Raw genomic sequence first — 14,503 nt, forward strand, 5'->3', positions numbered from 1 at the left:
AGAAGAATACTTAGGCACATATACGGAGGAGTACAAGAAAGCGGGATATGGCGCAGGCGCTACAATTTTGAGTTGTATCAATACTATGAAAAATGCAACATCGTCCGGTCTATTAAAATTATTAGACCAAGGTGGCTAGGACACCTTGAAAGAATGGACACTGGAGACCCCCAAAGACAGATATTATATCAAGAGCTAGTAGGAACCAGGAAGAGAGGCAGGCCAAGATCTAGATTTAAAACTTAAGTCGAAGATGACTTGAGGAATCTAGGGGCCAGAAATTGGAAAGTCAGGGCGAAAGATAGGGGGGAATGGAGACTAATTCTTGAACAGACCAAGACCCACACAGGGTTCAAGAGCCAAAGATGATGAATTGTCAGAGATAGCGATAGTTTTTCACCTCTGATATTGTCACGTTCAAAATGGCTCAGTAAGCAAATTCCCATTTCGTCGGCAAAACAAATTTTTTTTTACAAAACATTGAACTAGTGGAAAGTGCGGCAATGCCTGTTGTAAATCAAAAGTTATTTTATATTTGCTTAGCTTTAGTTTTTCTGTGTCGCAACTCTAGTTCTGTAGTAAGCTGCTTCCATTTGTCATTATCATTGTTAACGTTGTCTTCCTTTATTGCAATATTGGTAGAATCCCAAACACTGCAAGAATCTGTTTTGGGGACTTAAAACTGATACACTTCTCGGTGAATATTCTTAGAAATTTGTCTAGCTAAACAGGTAATTTTTTAAATGTAAGAGAAATAAGTCTTCTACTCACAATCCGTTATCTTCTTCTTCTTTGGGTGCCGTGTCCATATTCAGACGTTGACCATCATCATGTTTACAATTTCCTGAAACCTTTCTCTGTCGGCTGCTGCGCGAAATAATTCATCTACTGTGGAACCTCGAATGCTTTTAACTTGTTTAGCATTGTGGTTTTTAACGTCCATGTCTCACCACCATACAATAGGATGGACCACACATAACATTTCAGGACCTTCTTACGAATATTCATCGACAGGTTTCTGTTGCATAAAACTGGTTTCCAGGTCATAAAAGCCTTACGTGATATTTCGATCCTGATTATTATCTCTTCATCAGAGTCACAATTTACCATTTAACCAGCTGCCAAGGTATTTGAAATGATTTACCCTTTCGATCTCCTCTCCATTAAGAGAAATCAGACCTTGATCTATATTGATCTTTCCAACTGCCATCCACTTTGTCTTTGAAATGTTGATTTTAAGGCCTCTCCGATAACTTGCTTCACTGACTAGATTTAGTAATGTTTGGAGATCTTGTAAATTTTCTGCAAGTATGGCTGTATCGTCAGCGTATCTAATATTGTTAATTACTTCTCCACCTAGTCTTACTCCCTCTTGTCTGTCATCCAAAGCCTCCCTAAAGATTTCTTCAGAGTACAGATTAAAAAGAGTGGGTGACAAAACACAACCCTGCCGTACTCCACGTTTGATGGATATTTTTTCAGTCGGACTGTCTTCAATTTGGATATAGGCTACTTGATTGTAATATAAGTATTTCAGCAGTCTTATATCATAGTGGTCAATCCTGCTGCCCGTAGGCAATCGAAAAGTGTATCGTGTTGTACTCTGTCGAACGCCTTCTCGAAGTCGATGAAACAAACATAATCCATTATAGGCTTTATTAAAGTTGGTAAAAAAGCATAGGCTTCCGGTTTCCATGTTTACAAACTTTTACAGCATCTTCAGGCCCTCAAGAAACTAAAGCTAAAATACATATCGAAAAATATATCATGAACATATCAATTTTATTGAACATTGATTTCGCGTGCGTAACTGACATTTAAAATTGACGGTTGCTCCAAGCGTTGTTTCTAAGAGAACTGTTCGTTCTACACAAGTGCTAATAAATATTTTTATTTAAAATTCTCTCAGCTACATTTTTTATTTAAAATATTTTTTTCTTACAGCGTACAGATTTTTGGTAAATCGCTTTTTTTGCGTTTTTACCTTTCTACGAGGGGGGTTTTACGGGAAAACCCGGGGTTAAAAGTAGTAAAAGTAACTTTTTTTTGTGGTGTAAAAAATTATTATTCTCGGCAAAATTGAGCTTGTTCGTATGATTTTTATAGGTCAACTCTCTGAAAGATAAAATGTGCAAAAATATTTTAAAATGTTTTAAATAAAATAACTATTTTACTGAAGTATTATAATTATTGATGTATTTAGGAGGTAAAACTTGGGCGTAAAGCTATTTTTAAAATTATACTGGAAAGTTATGCGCTTTTTGATTTGCCTTGCCTTTATGTAATAAAAATAATTGGGAACCCTGCCCTGCCGCATCTATAAAAATGCTAAAATTCCGGAGTCTGGTAATAATTTTCGATGGCGACATTAATTAATAAGACGATTTTAGCTAGAAGCCCTTTGGTGGGCCACATTAATGCAACTCTCGATGGTTTGTCAACTATCCGAGCATTTGATGCCGAAAAAAAGCTGACAAATGAATTCTATCGACATCAGGATTTGTATTCGTCGGCAGTTTTCACTATGAGATTGAGCCATGCCGGTTTGGGATTTTATATGGGAGCACTCAGCGCTACATTTTCCACCATCATTATAGCGAAATTCCTGTTTTTCCCAGACGGTAAGTGATTTCAGACTTCTAAAACAAGGTTTCTGTTTCTCTATTAAGGAAATAATTGGAATCGATTTTTTGTTTAAACGTAGAGATTTTTCAGGCTAAAGTAGGCTGACTTTCAATTTTGTTTTTCTTTTTACATGTCTTTCTGTAAATACTGAAACAAAAACCAATCAATGGCGATAAATTTAAAAATATTTCAGCTATTTTCGATTACGGGTTTTGATTGAAAAAAGTTTTTTTTTAACAAAAACATATAACTGAAAAAGATAATAGTCGGATTGAGAGCAAAAATTAGAAAAAATATTGCGAATGAGAAAATAATTATAATTATAATTGTATCAAATTATAATTCTGGCCACTAAAATCGCAAAATTGTAGACACGTATCTTATCTTGGCAAAAAAGCAACTGAAATTTCTTCTTTACTATATTTTGGTTTATTTTCGGCATTGTTGCTTACTATCTATTCTTTTATTTTCGGAAAATTTTCTTAGAATCCCAAAACACAATTTGTTTATCTTTTCTTCTCGATAGAACCATTTGGGTACAAAAATATTGATCTATTAACAGAGTACAAAAAATGTAGAGCTTAAGCAAGGAGAATCAGAAAAAAAGCAAACAATCTTGGCAGAAATACATATCTAGCATTAACATCAACACAAATATATCATCGGTTTGGAAAAAAAGTAAAAAAAAAATAACAGGACAGCATACTTACCAACAAATCGTAAGTTTAGAAAAAGAAGGGACGTTACTAACTGATCCACGGGATATAATAAATGAACTAGCTGATACCTATCAAAAATTCTCATCCAGCCAAAATTACAGTAACGAGTTCTTAACTTACAAACATCAAGAAGAGGCAGTACCGATTACAATTTTCGACGAATTTAACCCTATCAATATACCTCTTAGTTATGGGTAGTTTCAAGAAGCACTTAATAGCATAAAAGACACCAGGTCCAGACGACATACCAATACAGTTTATTAAAAAACTTCCCATAGAAGCAAAAGAGTTTTTACTTCAAATTTTTAATAATATTTGGTCACAAAAATCATTTCCAAAAATCTGGAAAAGTGCCACTGTTATTCCTCTTATTAAATCAAATAAAGCTAAATTAAAACCAAAATCATATCGTCCTATATCATTAAGAAGCGCTTCATGTAAACTTTTGAAAAAAAAAGTATGAAATTTATAAACAATATAGAGGGAAAGATAGAAAAGTGAAAAAACAAATAACAAAACAAACTAATGAAGAATTGGATAGAACCTGCTTAAATATTAAAACATACATAGGAAGTACAAGAACTTCGGGGTCATGAAAAGTACTGAGGGGATTGAAACAAAACTGCAAGGAAAAAAATTAAATTGGGGACTATACAGGACAAAGAATTCAACGACTATTACAAGGAACTATTAACAGAACAAAAACCACAATTCATTGGAAAACAAAACAAGGTGAAGCAGATCCCCAAAACAAGAAATAGAAATAACAGATAGGGAAATGAGAACGGTTATAAAAGCATTCAAAAATAAGAAAGCACCGGGACCTGGAGGCATCTCACCTGAGCTTATAAAATACGGATCAAAAAAATTACACCGGATGATAAAATGGATATTTCAGAAAGCCATAAATGGAGAACAGCTCCCAAAGGAATAGACGGAGGCATATGACATGTATATTTAAGAAAAAAGATAGAAAACGATACGAAAACTACAGAGGAATAAGCGTAATATCATTAATAGGAAGATTACATGGGAAGATACTGCGGGAAAAGATAGAGCAAGCGATAAAAGGCAAAATAGGGGAGGATCAGGCAGGCTTTGGCAGGAAGGTCATGCATAGACCACATATACACACTGGAACAACTGTTGGAAAAGAAAAAAGTAAAAACTAGAGATACATATTTGGTATTTGTGGACCTGAGAAAGACTGTGAGGGTTGTTCCACATATTCAACCTCATTCAAAATATACTTAGAGAAGACTACATGGAAAAGAAAATGCGAAGGCATGAGAGTACCGGTACGAAACGAATACCTATATACGTTGAGCTTTGCAGACGATCAAGTACTGATTGATCAAGACCAAGAACACTTCAGTTACATGAAACTACAAGAAGAATATACCAAGGCTGGCTTAGATATTAACCTCGCGAAAACAGAGTATCTATCACTAAACAAGTGAAGAATACATTAAGGATCTACAGATTGACGACAACGTAACAATCAAAGAAAAGGATAAATTTAAATACTTGGGGTTTATAATTACGAAAAAGGCAGCAAAAAAGGAAGAAATTAAGCAAAAAATAGGACAAACAAGAACAGCAATCTGACTACTTAACTCAGTATGGTGGGATAGACACCTAAATATGAAGACAAAAACACAGATATATAAAACATTAGCGCGAAGTATTATAAAATATGGGGCTGAAAATTGGATTATAAACAAGAAAAACAGCAGTAAGATAGTAGCAATAGAGATCAATTTTTTTATTTATTTGCGAAGATGCTGCAGAGTAACAAGAATGAATAGGAGAATTAATGACAAAATAAAGCAAAGAACATCAGTAGAAACACACATACTAACATACATAGAACAAAAAAGAAACTGGTATGGACATGTAAGAAGAACTAGCGACAGTAGATGGATAAAGAAAATAACCGATTGGAGCCCCATAGGAAGGAGGAAAAGACGACGATCCCAAAAATCCTGGAGGAACGAAGTAGACGACGCCATGAGTAAGAGAGGTCTAAACGACGGAGAATGAGACAACAGAGAGAGATGGAAACGGTTGAGCGAGGGAAGGCAGTGAATACTGTAGAATCCCTGAATATATATAGTAATTTACTAAGCAAAGCTTTTTTAAATAAAAAAAGTCAATAAGTACTGTATCGTAAAAGGGTTGAATGTATAAACATTGTCATAATATTAAAATAAATATAAATAAATGATTGATATTTTCATCTTTGTGTACACATTCGTTATAAACGTATCGTCTAAAATTCTTTACTTCCAATATCTATTTGCTCAATTTTTGATTTATACAAGCATTTTAAATTCAAATAATAATATGTATTTCAACGGTTCAGTAATCTGAAATAATAAATTACTGAAATATTAACTTTACAGATACTTCCGCTGGGAACGTAGGGCTTGCTCTAACAAATATAATAAGACTCTCAGATATGATTTTATGGGGTATCAACGAATGGATAGAGATAGAAACTAATATGACGTCAGTGGAGCGATGTTTGGAGTACACAAAAGTGAAACAAGAAGATGACTCAGGTAAACAAACGAAAACATTATTTGAATAGTTCCTTTACTTTTCGTGGTATTTCTTTGGTATTTCAGATTTCGTTTCTTAATAAAACTTAGTAAATGTAGCTCTTAATGCATACAGAGGTTCATACCAATTTTTATAGTGTTTATAACGTTATATTTTTGGTTTATTGTTGGTAGTTTTTACAATTTTTGTAAATATGTTTTTTTGTCACTTAATTATTTAATTCAATAACAGTCTTGATTCTAAAGGTATTTGACTGTTTTTTTAGTAATTATTGCCCATTGAATATATTAATTTGGCATTCTTTTACTGTAATATTATAGGCAAGACACCAAAGGACTGGCCAACAGACGGTGGAGTCATTTACAAGCAAGTGGAATTAAAATACGGTGACAACAAAATTCCAGTCTTAAAAAATATTAATTTTACAATAAAACCCAAACACAATATTGGTATTGTAGGAAGAACTGGGGCAGGAAAATCGTCAATTATTTCAACATTGTTTAGGTTGTACGAGTACGGAGGAAATATTGAAATTGACGGTGTGGATATCAAAACTATATCCCTAAGTTGCTTGAGGTGAGTTTTCTTTTTATTAAAATGTTTACAGATGTAGTTTTAAATAAAGTAATTTGGCGTAAGATGTCCCAATAGACCAATTCCAAGTCATTCAACAATTCAAAGGATTTTACGAAATTTTAAAAATATTGGGACCGTGATTTGTAATTGTAGCTAATAGTGTCTACTTGTATTCTAATGTTTTAACAGCAGTAGTAGAAAATTCTAGAATAGGTTCTCAGACCATTGCAGACCAGTTTAATATTCATAATTCTACGACCTTAAAAATTTTGAAAAGGAATAAATTCTGTTCATATAAATTTGAATGTCATTAAGAATTAAGGGAAGGAGATGCTGAGAGACGAGCGGAATTTTATGAAATTTTAGAGAGACTAATGCAGACAGACAATTTAAAAAAACATTTTGTTTAGTGATAAATGTACATTTACATTAAATAATGGAAAAAATGTTTAAAACTATAGGATTTGGTCGGCAAGAAATCCTGAAGATAATATTGAAAGCCATACCCAATATCGTCGAAAAATAAATGTCTGGTTAGGAATATTTAGACACAGTATTATTGGACTATTTTTCTATGAGAAAAATTTAAATTTAAAAATGTTTTTAGACTTGCTACAAGAAGAGATTTTACCGAGACTTGCAGAAATAGCTCCAGATGAAGAAGAAATTTGGTTTTAAATGGATGGATGCCCTGCGCACAATAACTGGGAGGTTAAGGAATTTCTTAAGAATAGCTTTAATGATTGTTTAATTGTACCTAACTGTTATATTAAGTGGCCTTCGAGATCGGGAGATCTAGCTCCAAACGATTATTTTATCTGGGACATCTAAAATCAAAAATCTATTCTGAATAAAAATTTACAAAAATTAAAGCATTAAAAATGCGAATTACTGCAGAGTGTGCAAAAATAACGGCACGCGTTCTGACTAATGTTAGACGAGGATTTTACAATCAATTGAGATACTGTTTAGAACAAAGTGGCAGATTGTTTGAACATTAATATGTTATAAATAGTGTTATGTTTAGAAATTATCATAAATTATTTTTATAATTAATTATTACAGTAAAACCATATTGAAATTCTTTTAATTATGGTATAACCTGGAATTGAATTTTATCTATTAGAATATCTTCCAGTTATGCGTCCACGAATTTGAGTGGGTACTTCTTCTTCTTAGAGTGCCATATCCCTACGGAACGTCGGCGACTACCATGCTTATACTATTGTTATACTGATCTCGGTCTTGCGCTACGTGTAGCAATTGGTCCGCTGTCAAACCTGTCCGCTGCCGCAAATTCCTCAACCAAGAGAGTTTCTTCCGTCCTATCCATTTCTTTCCTTCGATTTTACCGTTGAGAATTAGCCGAAGGAACTTATATCTTGGTCCTCTGATTATATGTCCAAGATATTCTAGTTTACGCCTCTTAATAATATTTAATAGAGTTCGTTGATGTCCCATTCTTCGAAGAACTTCTTCGTTTCTGGTTCTGCTAGTCCATGGAATTTTTAGTATCCTTCGATACAACCACATCTCAAACGCTTCGATTTTATTCATGATATTGGCGTTTAAAGTCCAAGTTTCACATCCATACAAAAGTACATACCACACGTAACATCTTGTAAACTTTTCACGGATTTTCAAATTTAATGAGTTATTGGATAATAGAGGCTTGAATTTTTGAAATGAGTTTCTTGCCTGTTCAATTCTACATCTAATTTCGAAGGATGGATCCAGATTTTGGGTAATCCAACATCCAAGGTATTTGAATCTCTGAACTCTCTGCAGCGGTTGTTGGTTTAATATCAGTTGGGTTGCGCCGATATCCACTTTACTGGTCACCATGTATTTAGTTTTATCGGTATTTATCGACAGTCCCCAATTTGTGCATTCCATGTCAACTCTATTGATTAGCTCCTGCAGATCGTCGATGTTTTCAGCTAGAATCACAGTATCGTCGGCGTACCGTACTGAGTGGGTACAGGGATACCTAATCTGGCTTCTTATTCCAATCGTGTTAAGAGTGGCCCTGATAGGGACTTTCATGATGTGCAAGTATGTTTTAATGCATTCTTCTCTATTTATAGAAGTTCTGCTTTCTGAGTGCAAAAAATTCAAGAATCACTGGCCTCAACTGGCACTGTACCATTAGTCGCTAGAGAGAAACACGGAAATAGGCCCCACAAAATTTCTGAAGATACTATCGTCAAAGTGACAGAATTTATTGATTCCTTGAAAGGAAGAAAATCGCATTACTCCCGGAAAAAGTAGGAAATCTCCCTGAAGAACTCAACATAACTGAGTTACATACTGTGTACTTATGTACTTGTTAAAAATCCCGGTAATAAATTATCGTATGAGAAGTTTCGCGAAATATTTAAAACAAAGTTTAATATTGCATTCGGTTTTTCTAGAAAAGATACGTGTAGCTACTGTGACACTATACTGACTACTATAAAAGCGGAAATATCTGCGCTTTCGCAGAAATTAGATGCCAGCAATGATGAATATAAAACCCAAATCTTGGAGAAATTACAAAAAAAAAAACAACGAGAAATAATTTAATCTTGCGAGAAGTCTAAAATTTTATTCTGTGAGAAGAAAATATCGAAAATTGTCGCCAAAAGCAATCGATACCGAAGCCATAACCATAGACTTCCAAAAAAATTTACCAACCCCTGATGTGACTTCAAACGATGTCTACTATAAACGGCAACTTAATTTTATAAGCTTTAATGTACATGTATTGGCCGATTCTGCCTCTATTTTTTATACTTATGACAAATCGGTAGCACAAAGGGGGCTAACGATGTGTGTTCGATGATTTATCACTTTGTGTATAACGTACTATCATCTTAGGTTCAAAATTTGATAAAATTTTACGACTCTTGTGAAGAGCAAAATAAAAATTACACAGTTTTTCGGTTCCTTCATCATCTAGTTCAGACAGAAGGACGGTTTGAGTTTGTGAAAGTAATTTTTCCCATCAGAGGACATTCCTATCTAGAGTGCGACCGGAAAGCTTATACGGAAACTCCGGATGATTGGAGAGCAAGTCCTCCGTAATAGCAAAGTGAAACCATTTCAACTGGTGGACTGTGGAAAATATATCAAATTTCTGAATTGGACTAAGCATTTTTCCAACAAGTATCCCAAGAATATTCGAGTATTGGAAATCAGGAAAAATAGCCCTCAATTTATCTTTTACAAGAATGCCTATTCTGGGTTATTTGCAAGTCGCTGTTTGAATGCAGGTGTTAGCAAAACAACGGTTCACAAACTATTAAATCTTGAAAAATGGCATCCTTATAAAATCAAACTTGTACAGGAATTAAACGAAGATGATCTCGATAGAAGAATGCAATTTTGCGAAGCAATGATAAATAACTGCCACCGAGACCTTCTCTTGGTACAAAACATTATTTTTTCTGATGAGGCCACTTTCACTTTAAATGGCGAGGTTAACCGTCAGAATTGTAGATACTGGGCAAAAGAAAACCCCCACTGAATGCTTGAGCATCATACACAATAATCGCAAAAGGTAAATGTATGGACTGCAATTGTAAGAAATCGAATCATCGGACCCTACTTTTTCGAAGGTAATTTAAACGGGGCAACGTACTTTGAGTTTTTAAGGGGGTATCTCGTACCTACTTTACGTAATTTGTTTCCCAGCAGGCGTAATCCTGGAGGATTTGATGAAAGTTTACGGTTTCTACAGGATGGTGCACCTCCACATTATGCTGTAGATGTTAGAATGTACCTAGATGAAATTTTTCCGAACAGGTGGATTGGTAGACGTGGACCTATTGAATGGCCAGCGAGGTCACCAGATTTCAATCCCTTGGATTATTTTATGTGGGGCCATCTGAAGAATGTTGTGTATCAAACGAAACCAGCAAATATTCAAGAATTACAACAGATAATTCGGACAGCAATAAACAATATTTCTCAAGACACAATAAACAAGGTTCAACAAGAATTTGTACAACGTTTGGGTTACTGTCAAATACAGCAAGGGCTGCATTTCGAACATTAATAAAGTCATGTATTTCATCATATTCTGTCCGCTAGACAATAAGTATTTTTGATAATATTGTTAATTTAACTAACGCGTTACTTTATGAACACACACAAAACTATTGTATTTTTATCCACCCTGTACCAATTTGAATCAACTCAAAATGTGATATATTTTTGGAATCAGCTCAGCTAAAATAATCCAAAAATTGAGACAAAAAGAAGGTGTTCCATTTAAAAAATATGACGGTGACGTCATCACTCGAAAGTAATTTACCCTGTATATTAAAATATTATTTTAAAATACGGTAAATTAAAATCAAAAATCGACGTGTTTCAGGATTATTTCTTAAAATGCTCTGTTTAGCTAAAAAAGAATTTGTTCCATACTTTACGGACACAGTGTATATACAGGGTGTTTCAAAAAAGATAACCCCGTCTCTAGAGTAGGTAAAAAACTGAAAAATAATTAGGGTTTGCTTAGTAAAAAATTTTTGTAACGCCATCCGTTTTCAAGATACAGGGCGTTGAAGAAAAAAAAATGTTACGCATTTTTTACGATTTTGCCGAAACTACTGGCAACATTGTAATGAAATTTTATACGAATATGTTTTGGAAGCTGATATATACCATGAATTTGTTTTTATATCTGATTCTCATAGAGGGCGCTAGTTACACGGATCGTACTAAGTATTAGTCAATATAACTTTTTTAAGAGTATAATTATTAATCAAAATTTCAAGTAAACTTAAACATCATTCAATTTTACTCGAAAAAGGTACTCTTGGTAAAACTCGATACTGTGTACCGTTTTCGGAATATTTTGATTTGAAAATTATGAAGTAATAATTGATGCTGGTATAAAATAGTTAGTAATTAAACAAAACTCACAAGAAAAAAATTAAATTAATGACTAAGAACATAAAATAAAATTCAATTACAGTAAGTGTTCAAAATGCCCTCCGTTTTCGCGAATACACAAGTCTATTCTTTTTTCCAAAGATTCCATTAACCTTCTAAACGGTAGGGGATCAGCTATGATGTCAATAAATTGACGTTGAATTCTTTTTTCCAATTCTTGGCGTGAATTTACCTCTGTAGCATGGACTTTTTCCTTAATATACGACCAAACTGCGTAGTCCAAAGGGTTAAAATCGCATGACCGAGGAGGCCAATGAATCGGAGCTTCTGCACCTCTACCAATCCATCGATTCGGAAAATGATTACTCAACCAATTACGACACCTTCTATCAAAGTGTGGTGGAGCTCCATCGTGCATAAAAAATAAAGTACTTCGCTCGTTTAGCGTTAAATCTTCTAATATGTTGAATAAGGAATTGTCTAAAAAATCAAGATATATATCACCATTTAAATTTCCAGGTAGAATATGATAACCTATTAATTTGTTACCTAAAGTTGCTGCCCAAACATTAACTTTAAATGAGTGTTGGTAATGTGATACCCTTTTGACTCGTGGATTCTCATCACACCAGTATGTGCATTATGGGAGTTAAACATACCTTGTCGCGTAAAGGTGGCCTCGTCTGTAAAAAGAATGCATTTTAAAAAACTTGAATTGTGGGCTGTCCTTTGTTGCAATGTTTCACAAAAATCCACTCTAACCGGTAGATCATCTGGCAAGAGCTCTTGGACTTGTCTGTAATGATAAGGATGTAATTGCTGTTCTTTCAGTATCCGCCAAGTACTTGAAGAAGAAGTATTTGTTTGTCTTGCTATATTCCTTACGCTAACTGTTGGATCTTGATCAAGTAAATTTAAAATATTATTTTCTTTATTAATTGTTCTTGTTGTTCTTGGTCTACCAGAATTTATTTTATTTGGTCTCACATTCCCAGTTTCTCGACAACCTCGTTCAACGGCTTTAAATGTTTTTTTACGTGGTAAGTTTCTTCTAGGAAACTTTTCTGCATAACGTGTCACAGCTGCACTAGAACATCCTAAACATTCGCCTAAGGTTAATAACATGCCAGTGTATTCAACATTTGAGTACATTTTAATTTGATTTTACAAATAACAAGGTTTCAAAACTCTAATTATTGTTGATTTATCGTCATAACAATCCATGGTACACTTGGAGAAAATAGAGGTATACCTATTAGAACTTTATCATTACTACCAGCATCAATTATTACTTTATAATTTTCAAATCAAAATATTCCGAAAATGATACACAGTATCGAGTTTTACCAAGAGTATCTTTTTCGTGTAAAATTGAATGATGTTTAAGTTTACTTGAAATTTTGATTAATAATTATACTCTTAAGAGTTATATTGACTAATACTTAGTACGATCCGTGTAACTAGCGCCCTCTATGAGAATCTGATATAAAAACAAATTCATGGGATGTATCAGCTTCCAAAACATATTCGTATAAAATTTAATTACAATGTTGCCAGTAGTTTCGGCAAAATCGTAAAAAATGCGTAACATTTTTTTTTCTTCAACGCACTGTATCTTGAAAACGGATGGCGTTACAAAAATTTTTTACTAAGCAAACCCCAATTATTTTTCAGTTTTTTATCTACCCTAGAGACGGGGTTACCTTTTTTTAAAACACCCTGTATATATATATATATATATATATATATATATATATATATAAATATATATATATATATATATATATAAATATATATATATATATATATATATATATATATATATATATATATATATATATATATACCTATATACCTATATACTCTTTATAAAGAATTTTGTGATTTATGGTATACAGCAGACTACAGAAAATTTAATTTCCTTGTGGCTTAAATATATTTTTAATCAACGTTGTCGCCTTTTTCTAATTAAAAGCAGTAGATAACTAAATAATACTACAAGAAAATAGCTTCAGAACGCTTCTATCTCAGCGACGCCTATCTCTCGAAGTGTTTATAGTTTTATATAAAAAGTGGTCGAATACATAAACACCCCGTATTAGGTTTAAATTTACTTTTCCACTACCGAAGTGCATAATTTTTCTTGTACACTTTTGGAACTCTGTCAGACATCTCTAAAAGCTCATTTGTTTCAGGAAAAACATCGCAATAATACCGCAAGACCCTATATTATTCAGTGGCACACTTCGAGAAAACATAGATCCCTATAAAGAACACGCAGACGATAAGATTTGGTCTCTGCTCAACCAACTCTCGATTGAAAACATACAAACTTTGGACTCTACTGTTGCCAACTTTAGTGCAGGACAAAAACAGCTAATCTGCATGGCGAGAGCGGCTTTGAATAACTGCAGGATTATAGTCTTGGACGAGATTACCGCGAACATGGACACGGAAAATGATAATTTGATACATTTGTTAGTGGAGAAAATATTTAAGAATTGTACTATTTTGACGATTGCTCATAGGTTAAACTTTATTCTGAGCTGTGATATGGTGATTGTGATGGAAAATGGACAGATTGTTGAATTTGACGAGCCGAAGACGCTATTAGAAAATGAAAAATCCTTATTTGCAAAAATTTGTGATAAAGCCAGTTCCTAATAAATATGATATTTTTATTATAAAATTGTTTTATTTAATGTATGCCTCCCTTATGTAAATCAAACAAATAATGTCTAATTATGGCATAATATATTGGATAATATTTTTTTTTTATTTAAAGAAATAAAGTCGCATCCACTCAAAGGTTATTAGCGACATTCCTGTAACATTTGTAATAATATTAAATTTAACATTTGTAACAATCAATCATTGTAACAATTAATTAAGTTAAATTTTGTGTAACATTATTTATACATTTTAAGTAACCTAATAAATTGTTCGGAACTAAACTTTTGTTGAGGAGTGCTTTTAGGTTATTTGGCAAATTTTAAGACTGTCTTTGATTTACATATTTAGGACAGTCTATCAAGAAGTGCTTTATACTGTCTACTGTATTGCATGTTTCGGATTTTGGAGGTTCACTATTTGAGAAGAGATAGGCATGAGTATACCTACAGTGTCCAAGTCGTAGA

The 14,503-nt window shown here is 33.3% G+C and overlaps 1 protein-coding gene across 2 annotated transcripts in view; it reads left to right on the forward strand.

The window, feature by feature from the left end:
* Positions 1–14,055, forward strand: part of LOC140439249 (probable multidrug resistance-associated protein lethal(2)03659) — a 173,437-nt gene extending 159,382 nt beyond the window's left edge. For both annotated transcript variants that reach the window (XM_072529048.1, XM_072529049.1), the window contains exons 11-14: positions 2,391–2,621; positions 5,750–5,908; positions 6,230–6,485; positions 13,562–14,055. In XM_072529048.1, coding sequence (XP_072385149.1) covers positions 2,391–2,621; positions 5,750–5,908; positions 6,230–6,485; positions 13,562–14,030 — 1,115 coding nt within the window. In that variant the 3' untranslated portion in view covers positions 14,031–14,055. The remainder of the gene's footprint in view (positions 1–2,390; positions 2,622–5,749; positions 5,909–6,229; positions 6,486–13,561) is intronic.
* Positions 14,056–14,503: the final 448 nt, after the last annotated feature.

Source organism: Diabrotica undecimpunctata, chromosome 4 (assembly GCF_040954645.1).
Source record: "Diabrotica undecimpunctata isolate CICGRU chromosome 4, icDiaUnde3, whole genome shotgun sequence".
In the NCBI taxonomy this organism is placed as follows: Eukaryota; Metazoa; Arthropoda; class Insecta; order Coleoptera; family Chrysomelidae; genus Diabrotica; species Diabrotica undecimpunctata.